At 26.8% G+C, this 16,904-nt stretch overlaps 2 protein-coding genes across 2 annotated transcripts; one reads left to right on the top strand and one right to left on the bottom strand.

Moving 5' to 3' along the window:
* Positions 1-9,246: 9,246 nt before the first annotated feature.
* LOC108849382 (cyclin-dependent protein kinase inhibitor SMR9-like) lies at positions 9,247-9,597 on the bottom strand. The gene has a single exon (XM_018622934.1). It carries the CDS (start codon positions 9,595-9,597, stop codon positions 9,247-9,249), a length of 351 nt encoding a protein of 116 aa, XP_018478436.1.
* An 860-nt stretch (positions 9,598-10,457) lies between these two features.
* Positions 10,458-11,724, top strand: LOC108849371 (uncharacterized). Its single transcript, XM_056990806.1, has 4 exons — positions 10,458-10,485; positions 10,530-11,012; positions 11,087-11,143; positions 11,216-11,724. Exons 1-4 carry the CDS (start codon positions 10,458-10,460, stop codon positions 11,722-11,724), a joined length of 1,077 nt encoding a protein of 358 aa, XP_056846786.1.
* Positions 11,725-16,904: the final 5,180 nt, after the last annotated feature.

The following is a 16,904-nucleotide window of genomic DNA, read 5'->3' as shown; positions in this document are numbered from 1 at the left end:
TTATATTTTGGAGAATGAAACAACAGTTCGGTTTCATTTGGATTAAGGGTGTTCAATCCGGATAATGGGTTGGTTTTGGTTGGTTCGGTTTTTTCGGTGTTTCAGTTAGTAAAATATAACTACTATTCTAAATCCATATTTATTTTGGCTCGATTTGGTTTACATACCGTCGGTTTTTAGTTTATTCGGTTTTATACCAAAAAACATAATTATCTATTTTGAGATCATGTTATATATTATACGAATTTCAGAGTCATGTTGTCAAAAAGTTATTTATTAAAAAATATTATATATTTAAATAAAAGAATAAAAACAAAAAATGCTTCTATCATCTAATAAAATAATCAAATATAGAATTAATATCAAAGCTCTAAATTTTGAAAATAAAATAAAAAAAACAAAATAGAAGCATGAAATAAAAGCTTTTATATTCTTCCATATTTATTAAATTAATATGTATCCGATTGAACAAAACTCTGTTTGTTTAAAGATAAAAAAAATAGTTGTAAATAATTTCAACTAATTGTTGTCCATCAAATTTATAATCTTTACTTCAATTTAGTTATTGTTAAAATAAAACAAAAGGATCAAAAAGAAACATTAAAAAATAAGAAACCTCACTTACAGTAAATTGTTAATTAATTATAATTCAAGTGATTTACAAATTATAATTATAGTTCAACTCATATAAGAAATAGATATTCATGCTTCATTATAAATATATATACATATTTACTTGTTTCAGTTTAATCGGTGATAAATCAAACCATATACAAATCCTACGGTTTTATAAAATCACATCCATTTGGTTACGATGGTATATACCAAAAAAAATCATATTATCTATTTCTGTTTGGTTACTCTTTGGTTTTAGCATATTGAATGACCCTAATTTGGATATTAGTTGGTTTTGGATTGTTTTTTATCAAGTCTTAATATCCTATTGTAGAATTAGATTTTAAATTCATATTTTTGGAACTTTACATGTAAATTTTATATTAAAAACAAAACATAAAATACATAGTTTGAACACATTTATGTAGCGTGTTAAAACATTTATGAGAGTGTGAATGTTCATTCTCGAATCATTGTGAGAATGACACATGTCCATTATAGTGTGAACACATTTCTTAGAATGCTTCTCTTTTAATATATAGATAAGATATGTTGGGCTGGACATTTGTAATTGTAATTGTGGACCGAAATCTATTTTGAATTTGTGATGAGCCTCATCGATTTGGGCTTAAATTTTTTATCACCATGTTTATATCTATAAAAATTGTAATGTGGTCAATAAATCACTTTTATTACAAAAACATGTTCTACAATTTTTTTTAATATTTAATTTTCACATCATTGAGAATCATTTTAAAGATTTTAGAACTATCATTTTATTATTTCCAAAACTGAATTACTTTGACTTTAGTCTTCCACATAGTTTTGAAAAGTTCAACTCAACGACTAAAATTGATGCAGCCAATTTTGTTGCTTTAAATCTTTAGTATATATATATATATATATATATATTATTTAATATGAATATTTATTAAATAAAAATTCATATTAATACAATTTTATGATTATTTTATCTTATTATAACAAAATAAATTAAGCTATTGATCACAAAATTTTCATAGTGAGATCTTCAAATTTCTAATAATTTATAAACATTTTGAAAACTTCAAAATATAACATATAAGAAAAAATTTAAATGTTTTTATTATATAGTTAATGTGATTGTTTAATATCTTTTAATAATATAAAACAATAAAAGAACTAAGATACAAAAATTGTTATCAAATATTAATTATTCATATTAATTACTTTTCATATATACGTTAATTATATCAAGTAATTTCATAATTTTTATTTAAGGAAAGTGCGAGATTGTCTTTTCGTACATTAGTTATCAATTCGATAGTTAGTTTAATAAAAAGTGTAATATAAGTTAAGATAGACCAACCTACTTTTCTAAGAATAATATATTTATATATTATATTTTATATAGTTATTTATTAAATGAAACTTCATAATTATACGGTTCTATGATCATTCATATCGTTTTATAACAAATTATTTAAATCATTGATAACAAAATTTTCAATGTGAAAATTTAATAAGTTTACAAAATGTTCTTGAAAATTCATTGAAAATTTTGAAATTAAAATATTGATGTAATTTTATGGTATATAGTTTATCTATATATATATATTATATATATATATATATATATATATATTTTTATTATTATTAAATGATACCTTTTACTCATATGCTTTTAAAATCATGTTTATCTTTTTATAATAGAAGTGTTAAACCATTGATCATTAGTTTAACATAATAATTTTAATAGTTTTAGTCATTTATTGTCATTTTTAAAATTCAAAAATCTAAATTTTAATTTTATAGCTAATTCGATTGTTTAATTTATTTTAATAATATAAAACTAAACAAAAAATGGTGAAGGAGATATAAATTGTTATCAAATCTTTATTATTAGAAACATTAATTGTCATATATATATATTAGTCATTTATGGTAATTCCGTATGTTTTATTTAAGAAAAAAAAGAAAATAATAATTATATTTAGTGGAACAATCATAAATGCTTCTATCGTAAATATCATATCATATCATCATATCATACTGTTTAACCAACGAATGTATCTAACAATATATAAAAATCGAATATGGACCTACGTATTTTTCAATTGAATGTAATTGATTACCTAATTGAGCGACACCTAAGCATTGGAGTCTTTTTTATTTATTACAAAATTGAGGTTACAATATTTCAAATGTTTCTCTTTTAATATATAGGGGATTTACATGATAAATAGTTGACGTTCTTGATACTTTTTATTTTATTTGGATTTTTAACGTTAAAACCCCTCAAATAAGTTTTTTTTGGGAAAAACCTCCAAACTAAGTATTTAGCGAAATAATCCCCAAATTAACTTTACTTAATGAATTAAATCTTCGCCGATCATAATTATCAGTACTACCGGTAAATCTTTAGTTTAGGGGTTTCTACATTAAGTAAACATAGTTTAGGGATTTTTACCACTAAAAATCTAAAAAATAAAAATATCCAAATTCTAATAACATTATCTAGAAATTAGTAACTTTAGTTTTCAAAATTAGCATTTTTAATAAGTTCTGTAAATATACGAGATGATTTTTTTAACATCAAAATTATATATGTATAAATTAAAATGTAAAAAAAAAAATGTAAACAACCATAAAATAAAATAAAAATTATCTAAAGATTTATTATTACATTTTTATCAGGTAAGATATATTTTTTATTATATTTTATTGTCTTTTACATTTTTTAACTTTTAGATAATTTTTATTACAGGTACAGCTTTAGATAATTTTTACATTTTAAATATATACATATATATTATTGATTTTAAAACAAATCAGACTCATATATTTACAGAATTTAAAAATGCTAATTTAAAAAATTAAAGTTACTAGTTTTTATATTTTGGATTTTTTTTATTCTTAATGATAAAACCCCTCAACTATGTTTACTAAATGTAAAAATCCCTAAACTAAAGAATTATCGGTACTACCGGTAATTATGACTGGTGGGGGTTTAATTTACTAAATAAAGTTAGTTTAGGGGTTATTTCGATAAATACTTAGTTTGAGGGTTTTTACCCAAAACAAACTTAACTGAGGGGTTTTAATATTAAAATCCTATTTTATTTTAATGACAATATTAAATTTATGTCTTAGGTTTACACAGACTTGGTTTATTATAGATGTTGGCAACATAATGTATAAATGTGAACATTTCACTTTCGTAGGATGTTGGCATGCTTGATTTGTGATGAATTCTTGTATGGGTTCGTTTCTTTTAATTTATGTTATAGGTTTGAGAGATTTGGTTTATAATAGTAGTCAAGCGCATTTTGGATTGATTGAATTTGATACGGCAATTTTAATAGAAAGCCTCAATAAAAAAAAAGGATTTGATACGGCATACCAACTAATACTGAATTATAGTTTGTTAATAAATACGTGATAATTGGTTGAGTGTATAAATTGAATTAAGCTGTTTTTGAATGTTATTAAATGAAATATAAGGCTAAGTGATGTAAATTAATTTGGGTGGTTTAGGAAAAAATTTAGAAAACTTTTTAGTAAAGTGGTATTCTATGATAAAAATTAAAAAAAATCAGGATTAGGTACTAATTGTACTTAAACTTTAATAGATTAGATTAAAAAAATAAAAAGTGTGTTGTTAGAGCATTTTTATCGCGCATACCCACTTAATTTTTTGTCTGATTTAAAAAAAATAAAAAATGCACCAATCGTGGACCGCCACGTGTCGGTGGAATCCACGAACAGTGCACAAAACCAACAGCAAACGTTTCTTCCTTCGCGACTTATGTAACATGTTTCTTTCTTTTTGTGGAGCCTACAATCTACTTTTTCAGTAAAAATCCCTCCAAGAGACTGCAATAAAAATGTCCTTAGGATTTCAAAATAATAGTCAATGAAAAACTCATTAGAACTTCTAATGCCATGTGTCTATTTGTTGTCTAAATATTGTTAATGTTTTTAGAAATTTAATTTTAACTAGATTCTGATCCGCACGCCTGTGCGGGTGTATATTTCAAAAATATATTACTATTTATTTTCTATGTCAATATCAAAGCTGGATAAAAAATTCAAATCTGAAGAACCGAACCGATCACGATCCGAAAGAGTAATGCCAAACCCGAACCAAAATTGATTAAATATCTAAATTATTCAAAATTTAGATATTTAGACAACCGAAACCATAACCAATTCGAACCGAAGTATTTTGGATATCAAAATATATCCGAAAAAGATTTTATATACTTATATATATATTAATTATTTTTAGTTTTAATGTATATAAAAACATCCGAATATATATGATGATACTTTTAGGTTGGTGTAAATTCTTGAAAATATATAAAAATAGTCAAATATAAATATCCAACATAGTGGAAGTACACTTAAAACACCAAAAATATTTAAAATAACTTTTGATCCAAAATTTAAACCAAACCAATTTATATGTTAAGTTTAGGTATTCTGACATATTTTATTCAGATTTATATACAATATATTATTTTATTTATAGATTTTAAGAAATTAAAAATATATAATGAATTAAAAAAAATAAATGGGTTATCCGAACCCGAACTGAACTCGCAAAGATCCGAATATAATTCGAATTGAAATTTAGAAATATCTGAATGAGCTGAAATATTTGACTCCGGAAACCCAAAATCCAAACAGATCCAAAACAAACCCGAATGGATACCTAAACACCCAATCCTAGTCACTATTATGTATCATATATATGTCATCATATTAATTTTATTGGTCCATCATATAAATAATCATGTAATTAATAGTATTTTATATGTACCATTTTATAAATAATCACATATATTATATTTTTAAATTTTAATGTGAAATATAAAAACTATAATCTAAGTTGGTATATGAAATTATTCTTTTTGTTGTATTTTTCTTATATATATTAAAACATTTTTAATAATGGTTATTGGAAAATATTTTAGTAAAATTAATTTTTTTGAATATATGCATATTTTAAATCAATTTTTGATATAAATCAACTTTAAATTATTATTTTGATTTGAAATATGCATATAAAATTAAAATTTTATTTTATGATTATTTTAGAAAAACAATGTTTTTAGGTAATTATATTAGTCCATTTTGTATATTTTAAAACTGATATAATGGATTTTCAATTTTTATTAATAACATAATCCATTACTTTTTTCTTACTTTTATCCATGTTTCAAAATTTTAATTTTTTGCATTAGCTTTTTTATGAATTACTATTAATTTTATAATATTGTTTTTTAAAATCGAACTCTTGAAATTTTTATATTTGACTAAACTAAATAAGGTAATAATACTGTTTTTAATTTTTTTTATATAATAGACTATTTATATTTCAGTTTATGTTTTATTTTCACCATAAAGAATTATAAATATAGTGACAGAACTGTAAATAAAAAAAATAATTTATTGAAAATACAATGGTTAAATATGTAAATAAAAGAAAATACACATCTCTACTATCCATGTTTTCCAAATATATTTCATTTATTCAACTATTTTTGTTTCCAAACAACCCAATTGTGTACTTCAACTTTAATAACATAGATATGCGGTTTTAAATTAGTTTAAATACATTTCCTTTTAAAATTTAATCACAGTAAAAACCAGAATATTCATTACTAAAAAAATTTATTCCTTACTAAAGATAAGCAATACGTGTTCTCAAAGTTTGATAAGAGAATATGGAGATTGTATTAGTTAATTGATATATTGTTTTATTATGATGATTGGTTGAAATAGGAAAAAAATGGTTTGGAAAACACGTTATTATTAGTATCCATTAAATAGCTTTAGATTTAGATCTTTTGTGTTTGCTTGATTTTTTTTTAACGCTGATTTATTATGATATTACAATTATTAGGAATATTACATAGACGATTCGACAAACCGGCAATATCTGTCTTATAAAGATCTACGCCTAACTGCATCATCTGACCGTCCTACGAAGATCCACGCCTGACCAGATTTACTTGCACCATGTTGAAGATCCCTTGTAATCCTTCTTTCTATAACCTGGGTAATTGTCTGTAAACTTTCTTTCTGCCGTCTAATAAATCGCGCTCTCTCCGGAACTTGAAACCTGGAATTGAGATAATCTGCAATAAATTGCATAGTCTGGGTATCGAACCCCAGACCTGGGTGTAGAAGCTTTTAGACCTTAACCATTAGGCTAAGGTTGATATTGTTATATTTATGACGATTGCGTGGAAGTAGGAATGGTTTTGGAATCATATTGAGTTCAGAAAAGTAATCAATTATTAGTTTTGATTTTGTTCACCGAGAAAATTTAATGATACTAACTATAAAAATATTTTTGATGCTAACTAATAAAACTAAGAATTTCAAATATAATAACATTTTATACATGTGTAATCAATGATAATATATACGATGTTACAAACCATACAACTGCTCAAACCACAAAACCGAGTAAACAAAATAAAAGATGCAATTTAAAAGTTAGATGACAAAAAAGTTACTTGATAGCAAAACAATGTTTATTACAGGATTTATAAACATGATATAGATTCGATCAAATTATGAGGTTAAGTATTTAAACAATAGGTTTTTTAGTGTAATCAAATAAACATTGCATTTATTTGGTTTTGTTCATGCAGAACAAATTAAACCGAGGGATGCTGCGGAGAATGACATATTCTTGGTTCATTCGATTTAGTTTTAAATTAAATCAGAGAAGGGGATTTCAGTTTCCAATTAAATCAGTAAAGGAGACATCAATTTAGGTATGGTTGTGAAGGGAATATTCACATCGTTTATTTTTAAGGCAGTGGCACAAAGTAGTAATTTTTGTGCAAAACTAAAGATTAAGTATTATTTGTACTTCACTTTTAATAGATTAGATTATATAAATCAATACTATTAAAACATGAACATGAGTTATTGATATAGGTACAATCCAACTATTTTATTATAATTACTAAAATTTCTTATTAATTATTTAAAAAAATATTATACAAATAAAAACACAAATATAATTAAAACACAAATATAAAAGTTAAAACTTTAAGAAAATGTAAAACAAAAAATATACCGGCGGGTCAGAATCTAGTAAGTTATATTAAAATAGTAATATTAACTTGTTGAGATACTTGTTTTGGGATACCAATCAATAATGTTGCTGCTCTAAGAATACTTTACAGTTATGTATATTTACCTTATTACGCGTAATTACGATAAAGATATAGTTCTTATGTCTTTTGATAAAAAAAAATTCTTATGTTTGTAAACCGATGAACAATAACTTTATAACCGACGAACTTCATTAAAAACGAAGGATAAGTTTTAGCGTGCATGAGCGCATGACCAAAGGCAAAAAAATGTTTTTCTAAAAAGATTATCATAATTTTATGTTTTAGTATACGTTACATTAGATTATTAGATTTACTACTGTAGAAATAGTAAACATAAGAATGAGTTTATAAGTTCAGTGATATAATTTTTATTTCAGTTTTCAAGAAGGAAATAATATTTTCCCGTCGATGTTGAACATCTTTTCTTTTTTTAATGTTGTACATCCTAAAGTAACCCTTTTAGTGACGTAGGAACGAATAAATAGTGCACGGAGGGATGCAGCTTATTAATTTATGTTTTTTTTTGACATAAGCTTATTAATTTATGTTAACATTATTGAATTCAATGTTCATTAAAAACATTATTGAAGTCTGAACAAATTAATATTGCAATATATCGTAAAGAAACAACTGATGGGAATACGTAAATACTATCATAGCTAAGCTATTACTCCCTCCGTTTCATATTAAGTGTCGTTGTAGAAATTTTTTTCGTTGCAAAATAAGTGTCGTTTTAACATTTCAATGCAAAATTTATTAATTTTATTCTGCATTTTATTTTTCTATTGGTTGAGATGTATGGGTAATGATGTTTTTGTATGTAAAATATGCAAAATTTAATCATTTTTTAATCCGTGTACACAACTCTAAAACGACACTTATTAAGAAATAGAGGGAGTATATGTCGTCTTCTTACGTAATTACGTTTGGTATAACTTGTAATTATTAATTACGTTCTTAAAAAGGAGAAAAATTTTGAAAAAGAAAAAATGATGAAAAAACCGCACGATTCCTTTCATTGGATTCCTTTGGACGATGATATCGTATGCTCGGACACTTTGGCCATGCCTTGAACATTAATGAACAAAACCATTAAAGTATGCCCAACTAGTAATTGGCTCAAACAAAAATACACCAAAAACGCAATGCTAACAAGCGCGAAATATTAGCAAGCATCATTCAGTTACATAACCCATAAGCAAAAGTTACAATATTACTAACTAAAATCAAAAAGAGAAAGGGTATTTAATTATATACCCTACCACAAATTCAAACCCACCTAATTCAAAATCATGCAACCAAAAAAGAACCAAAGAGTGGAACAAAGAAATATGAGAAAAAAGAAAAAAAGAAGCAAAACATCACACTACACTCTCTTAATATACCTTCAGTTATTGTATTTTTTTTTTTTTTTTTGAAAAGATCAGTTATTGTATTTGAATCAAACCAAAGAAGCTTGAGATTGATTATACCATCATCATAACCACAAAACCCTAATTATAAATTTAATTTATTTATCGATTGCTTGACCATGATTATGACCAAGTGCTATAACAAAGAAGAGCTCTACATCTGGAGGAGCAAAGAAAGAGATTTGTCTCCTCCTCAAAGCAAAGTTTTGCGCCACCCTTTGCTTCTTCGGCGCTGGCGGACACGTCAGCATCTCCGGTATTCGCGACTTCTTAGATATCGGAGTACAACATCCACTGGGCGACGTTGACGTAGCAGTTGAGGATATTGAAGTAGATGATGACGTTGAAGTGACGTCACTGTTGATACTACATGGAGAAGATAGGTTCTTGATTCTTTTTATTCTTCTTGTAGGTGTTCCTCTTATTGGTTTCTTTTCTTTTGATACCATTTTTAAGACCAAGTTGAGAGAGAAGACAAAAGAAAGTGTGTGGATCTATATATATGAGGACTGAGGAGTATGTATACGTATAAACCTTAGTGGAAGTTTTAATTTAAAGCTCTTAATTTTGACTGAAGAAAGTTTCTATCGGGGAAGAAGAAAAAGCCAAGAGAAAAAGTTGAGAAAAAGAAGGGATTGGTATTTGGAAAACTAAAGAAAAAGGGTGTCTTTTTGGTAGAGGATCAATGCATGTAAGACCACCCACAATGGGGGATCATAGGGAATCCTTAGCGCTAAACCTTAGGTTAGTTTTAATTAAATAAGATTAAATTTCGTAATGTAGCTAAGGATTGGTCCGTCGGGAAGGGGTTTAAGGATTGAGTCCGTGAGTACGTGTCAATGCAGGATTGGTCGTCGTCGGTTTAGAGTTGAGTGGGTCGGTCTGAAGGAAAAAAAAAAAATCATTCGCGACCGAAGGAGAAAAAAAAAAGCTCTACGGCGAAAGGCGATTTCGAAGCGATCTCTCTCTCTCGGCTCGACGAAGGTAAATCCAATCCTCAAAGCCGTTTATTTCTCGATTAAAACAGTTTCCATCTTCTTTGTTGTCCGTAAAGATTGATCTTTTGTTGTTTCGATCGATTTGGGACAAGTTCTCAAATTAGGGTTTTTTAAAATTTGGAGAAAAATTGATTTCTGTATTATTTGGCTTTGTAGATATAGATTACAAACAATTTTTGTTTCAATCGGAAGTAAATCTTGTCTTTATTTCTTCTTACAAATTTCATATTTTGTTTCAATCGATTAACGGTTTGAAAAACTTATCCTTATAGAGTTTAGTGTTATCTTAAGTTCGATTTCAATCTGTTCTTATGTCGTTTGTTTCACTGGTTAATGAATGTATATTAATCATCGAGTTGTTGTTTTCAGGTAAACCATAATAGGGCAAGATTACAGTTACAGCCAGCCATCTTCATCATCAAACTTTGTAGACATAACCTCCCTCATTGAAGCAGAAGCTCAGCTGTACGCGGATGAAGCTGAGAGTAGCCACTTCAATGCAGAGCCGCTTCAGTACCAACCGCAACCAGAGTGTGATGATGGAATCCCTAGAACCTGCTACTGTGGTGCGGAGCCAGTTGTGGGCTACTCTACAACTCGTAAAGACCCATACAGACGTTACTTTACGTGCAACAATACTGAAGATGGTGACTGCCACGTTTGGAAATGGTGGGACGTGGCAGTGATAGACGAGATGAGGGACATTCAGCGGGAGCTTAGGCAGCTTAAGGGTGCACTTAACGAGAGTGAGCAGAAGGTTGTTATCCTCGAGAAGACAGTATCCGAGTTTTCAAAGAAGAAACCAGGAGTGAAGCTAATGGTCTCTACCTTAGTTTTAATAGAGTTGGTGTTACTTATTCTACTTGGTGAGTATCTGGTTCTAAATGATTTGTTTTATCTCTTTTTGGTAGACAAATGATAGTTTCTTCTCTTTTTTCAGGAATATTAGGCAAGGCTTCAAAGGAGAGTGGCGGACGTCGCTTGTTTCTGAATCAAGGTAACAAATTTGCTTTCTTCTCTCATAAAGAATAGGTTTAAATGATAACAAATTTCCTTTCTTCTCCGAGAGTCCTCCATTCTTGCAAGCAGAGGTGGTCTCGGATTAACGACCACGTTGCAAAGTTTTGTGGTTGCTATGATCGTGCTCTTCGGCAGCAAAGAAGTGGTCAGAATGATGACGATGTGATGAAGGCTGCTTTAGATTCTTTCTTCAATATTATGAACATAAAGTTCATCATGGATCACTGCTGGAGGGAGCTGAGGTATGACCAGAAATGGTGCTCACTGGTTCAGGGTAAGGACACTGTTAAGGAGAAGCGCAAAGTGGTGGACCTCGATGGAGAAGAAGCGCCTGTGGGAGAAGAAGAGGCTAGACCTCCCGGGGTGAAGGCTGCGAAAGCTGCTCTTAAGAAGAAGAAGAATGGCAGAGAGGAGGAGTTGTCAAACTTACATGGCGTTTTACAAATCAAAGAAAAACTCTCAAGGCAAAAGCTTCTTGATCGTTTATTCGCGAAAAAAGAGCCTCTAACTGAGATGGAAACTACGTTAAAACTCAAACTAATGTCTGAATTGCTTTGATGTCTTCTCTGTTTGGTTTCAGGTTATTTCTTTCTTGCTTTGATGTCTTCTCTGTCTGAATTGTTTTGTCTTAATTGTTTTGATGTGGAACGGGCCTTTGGAGTTTTGCAAGCTTGATTTGCGATTGTCAAAAACCCGGCTCTTACATGGGACAAAAAAAAGATAGGGAAGATTATGCGAGCATGTATCATAATACACAATATGATAGTCGAAAATGAACGCAATGGATACGCTCGCATCGACATTTCGGAATTTGAAGAAGGAAGTGTCACCAGAAGTTCACACGTGGAAACCCAAACCGAGATGCCTACAAATCTGAATAACATATTTGTCAATCAGAACGAGAGAGAACTTCGGGATATCCGTATACATGAACCACTGAAAAAAGATTTAGTTGAGCATATTTGGAATAAATTTGGTGATGAATAATTATTGTATCTTTATGTATAATTATTGTATTTTTATGTTTAATTATTGTATTTTTTATGTTTAATTATTGTATTTTCTTTTATTTCTTGAATAAAAAATAAAATATTTCACTTTTTTAAAAAAAATATTTTTTTTTATTTTTAAGGATTCCTAATTCGGAATTACCATTGGACACACTTTTTAGACTAAGATCCTTAACTATTCAAAAAAAAAAAATTACTAAACTAATCATAAGGATTCCACGATGGGTGTCACCATTGTAGATGCTCTAAATCACTATGTAGTGTAAATTGTGAAATACGAAACGGGTACGCTTTATTTTACTTGAATATCAATAAAATAAAAATAATACTACTAGTAGCTAGTGTTGTAGGACTATCTCGTCAATACATGGACGTTTCGTACGAAAAGAATTATAGCTTCACATTCTATATCTCGATGTTTAAATTTTATGTATGGTATAGTAGTTAAGAAGATTTTGGTTCATAATTATTAAAAAAATTATTAACAATATGCTACTCCATCTGTTTCAAAATAATACATGTTTTAATTTTTTTACAAAATAAAATATATTGAAATTTAGTTTGTAGATGTATAGTTTCTATAATTTTATATTTCTATATTTTTTAAACCAATAAAACGTTACAGAATATTCTTCTTGTTTCTAAATAAATGTCACTTTCACAGTTAACTAGCTGTATTTTTAAAGACATTATTACTTTTTTCTAAAACAAAATAAAGACATGATATTTGGCTGTCCCATAATAAGGTAAAGCAACTGAATAAATAGAATGAAAGTGGATATATCGAAGAAGAAAACTCTTTCCCCGAAAAAAGAGAATACTACTATCATATTTTTCTCAAAAAAAGAAAAAAGAGAATATCATAGTACCGAAGAAATTATTTAATTGTGTTGTTGTTTCAAATGCATGTAGTTCAAGTTAGCGGTTAAAGATAACACGATTTTTCAACATTTGTTCACGAAATGTTATCTGCAAAAAAATACTGTATTAAATAAAAACATTTATTGCAAGTCATGTAAACGCACGTGAAAACATTAACAAGGCGTAATTATGCAAAGAGACGTTAATTCTCATATCTATACTATTAAAGCAGATTGACTGTTTATGATTCTATCTCTTAAATTTCTAATTAATATAAAAATTGCATGTATCTTTTTCCCAGCATTATTTTACAATTACATCAAAGAGTATTTAATATAATACAGTTTTTAGCCTTTTGAAAATTTTGTTTCCTAAATATTTGCACCATATCTTTCCAAAAAATCTTTCACATTATTAATAATTTGAAACAATTTATTAAATAAAACCTCAAAATAAAACCAAGTTGAAATAATAAATGATTAAATCAACAAAATCATAATACGAATCTGAATAATTTCAATTCCTTACAAAATAGTTTCATTTAAAATAAAAACTAAATCACATAAACCAAATTTAATAAAATTATAGAAAATGTTTTGAAACGCACAAATGAATTTTTCAATACAAGAGTGTTGAAGATATAAAATATTTTATTTAAATTAAAAAATAGTGTAAATAAGTTTAACTTTTGTTTAAATAAATAAAATCATATTACAGGTTAGAATTATTTAAAGTCTTCTAGAACTTAATCATATTAAAAATAACAAAATAAGTTATATAAGTAAATTTAAGATAAATTTCATAAAAAATTAAAATATATAATTTATCAAAAATCATAATTTTATTACGTAAAATAATTTTCCAACAAAAAATATACTCGTCCTTTTTAAGGGAGGGTCAATATCTAGTATAGAGATTATGTCACATGCATATCCTATTTACAATAATAAATTAATTCACACACAGCACGTAGATTATAATATTTAAACATAAATGTGTTACATAACTAAATGTCAAAACATGATGAAGATAATTTTGTGTTAAAACACTACCATTTCAAAAGTTCAAAAACTACTATTTCCTTGGAAGTAATAGGTGGTAGATATTCCTTTCAAACAAAGGTGGTAGATATAGTTTAGCTAATTTATCTATTTTCTTTAATATATAAACTTTTAGAGAATTTTTTTAGTTTATAATATAATAAAAATTCAATATCTAGGTAATTTTATTTTTTATCAAAAGTGTGTAGTAAATTGCTTTTTACTGTTTTTTAATTCTAGTTCAATAAATTATTTCAATACTATTCTTTTAGAAAAATAATGTGTACTAGATTTTGATCCGCGCCTTTCAAAGCGCGGGATATTTTTGACAAAAACTTCATATAATCACAAGCATTTTCTCTTTATTTAAGTAGACATGTGCATAAGATTTGTAACCCGAAGTTCGAACCAAACCCAAACCAAAAGAAATCTAATTTTTACATGGTCTAAAAATAAAACATGTATAAAACATATACGAATCCAAAGTGTTATATTCAAACACGAACGAATAACCAAAAAAACAAAAACCCCGAAAAATCCGAATAACTGATCCATATGTCCAAATTAATCATAAATATAAATATTTGAAACATAAATATATACTTCAAATATTCAGTTCTATATTTATTTTTGAAATAATATCTAAAATAAGTTTAAATTTAAAATAATTATTTTAAAAAGAAATAATTATTTATTGTGTTTTGCTTTTAAATTTTAGATTTAACTTCAAATATTTCCAAACCGAACCAATATAATCTGAATCCGGGAAACGATATATGGTTAATTTATGAGTTTTATGATATGATACAAATTAAAAACTAAAACCATTGTGTTATATCCGAACCTGATTTGTAATACAAATTTACCAGTATGAAACTTAGGATGTGATATACCAAAATTCAAAATATCCAGTATGTATTTCTAACAAATACTTAAACGTTCAAACCTAACTACAAAGGTGTTTTAGTTTTAGTTATTTTATATTTGATAAATATTTTAAATGTTTGTTTAGAACAACCCGTAAAACTATACTCATAAAAATATTAATAATAACATATTTTTATCGTTTCACTAAATATTAATAATATTTAACTACTAATATTTATTTTATTAAATATATATATATATATATATATATATATCTGTATATTTCAGTACTCTATCTATAAGAATTAATTCTTTTATATTAATTAATAAAATATAATTAATTAGATACTTAAATTTAGTGTTAATATAAATTAAATTTATTATTAAAAACAACAAATTGGTTATTTAATTCATTAATTTTAAATGAATAAGATTTCAAATTTTGTTTGTTCAAAATTTTTAGATCTTTTAATGTAAAAGAAATTCAAAGTTATTATTTTTAACAAAAAATAAATTTGTACACTATGTATCTCACGTTTCCAAAACCTTTGATTAGCCCTATATATTCCAAGAAGATAATCTAGATTTTGACCAGTGTTATTAAATCCGAACCGAACCGGCGGTCGGACCAGCTTCAACCACGAACCGGACACAAATGCGGTTTGGGTTAATGATAAAAACCCTATAGTTGAACCGGTTAAAAACTCCTATCGAACCGTTAAAAACACGTGAACCGAAGATCCAACGAACCGGCTAAACCATGGTTCTTGTACAAACCAAAAAATTATTAATGAAACAATTAACATTTTCTTTTTAAAATAAAAATAGGGTTTCAGATTAATAAAGTAAAGCCGTCTCAATCATGGTATAATTTTTAATTTTATTTCATAGTATACATTTTTAACTAATGTGTCTATAATTTTTTTAAAGCCCATGAAGATTTGGAGTGACAAAAATCTAGAGAATAAAATTTAAATGTGTTTTTTCTATGGATTTCAGATTTGAACTATTACATTGTTTTACTTTTATTACATTTTCAGTTTGGTACCTTTTAATTTTTTTTAATACTATGGTTATTGAAATATTTTATTTGATATAATATTTATCTTTGTAAGAATATACATATTCAAAATATCATTAAATTCAATTTAGTCTAATCAAATCTGGAACGAACCCGGTCGAACCACATTGACCCATGACCCAAAAGAATTATGGTTCGTTTGCCGGTCCGGTTTTAACAACACTGATTTTGACCATTATTCTCGAACACTGTATATTTCGTAAACAGAAAAATGTGAATATTTTGTTCCATCAAACATAGGAATATGGTACATAATGTTAGGCAAGATTATAGTTGAGTGGTTTTAGGAAATATTGTTATTTAGTTTAAATAAATAATCAATATAATTCTCCTATATATTAAAAGAGAAGTACATTGGACACGTGACGCTCATACAGCTCTTCTCACGAAAAATCTAGCGATTCTATTGGTCGAATTTTTGTATTTTTTTCTTTTTGATTTATTTTTCTACTCGAGCTTCTAATTGGAAAGCCACATTAATTGTGGATCGCACTAATTATTTCTTGCGCTAGAATCTTAATAAATGTCGACCATTAATCATAGCTTGCAGAATAATTTTAATAAATGTCGACTAATCATTAAATGTCTTAATGGCATAATACGTTTTATATCTAATTAGGAAACTAATTATTATCAACATACCTTATTTATATTGATTATTTGCGCAAGTCTCGCATCATATAATATGCATAATCGTTTTTAATATTACAAATTTAATATGTTTCTTTTAATCAAACGTCATTTAATTTACATACCTAAGTATAACCAATTCTAGCGATTCTATTGGTTGATTTTTTGTAATTTTCTTTTTGATTTATTTTTCTAATCGAGCTACTAATCGGAAAGTTACATTAATTGTTAATCTCATTAATCATAACT

The sequence above is a fragment of the Raphanus sativus genome, chromosome 1 (genome assembly GCF_000801105.2).
Source record: "Raphanus sativus cultivar WK10039 chromosome 1, ASM80110v3, whole genome shotgun sequence".
Lineage (NCBI taxonomy): Eukaryota > Viridiplantae > Streptophyta > Magnoliopsida > Brassicales > Brassicaceae > Raphanus > Raphanus sativus.
The sequence above is the reverse complement of the archived record's forward strand: the minus strand, read 5'-3'. Positions and strand labels throughout refer to the sequence as shown.

Bases quoted from the DNA above. Each gene is read 5' to 3' on its own strand.
- LOC108849382 (XM_018622934.1), bottom strand. From the start codon at position 9,597: ATGGTATCAAAAGAAAAGAAACCAATAAGAGGAACACCTACAAGAAGA.
- LOC108849371 (XM_056990806.1), top strand. From the start codon at position 10,458: ATGTCGTTTGTTTCACTGGTTAATGAAT. The intron at 10,486-10,529 runs GTATATTAATCA...AAACCATAATAG, and splicing joins TGTTTCACTGGTTAATGAAT to GGCAAGATTACAGTTACAGC. The intron at 11,013-11,086 runs GTGAGTATCTGG...CTCTTTTTTCAG, and splicing joins GGTGTTACTTATTCTACTTG to GAATATTAGGCAAGGCTTCA.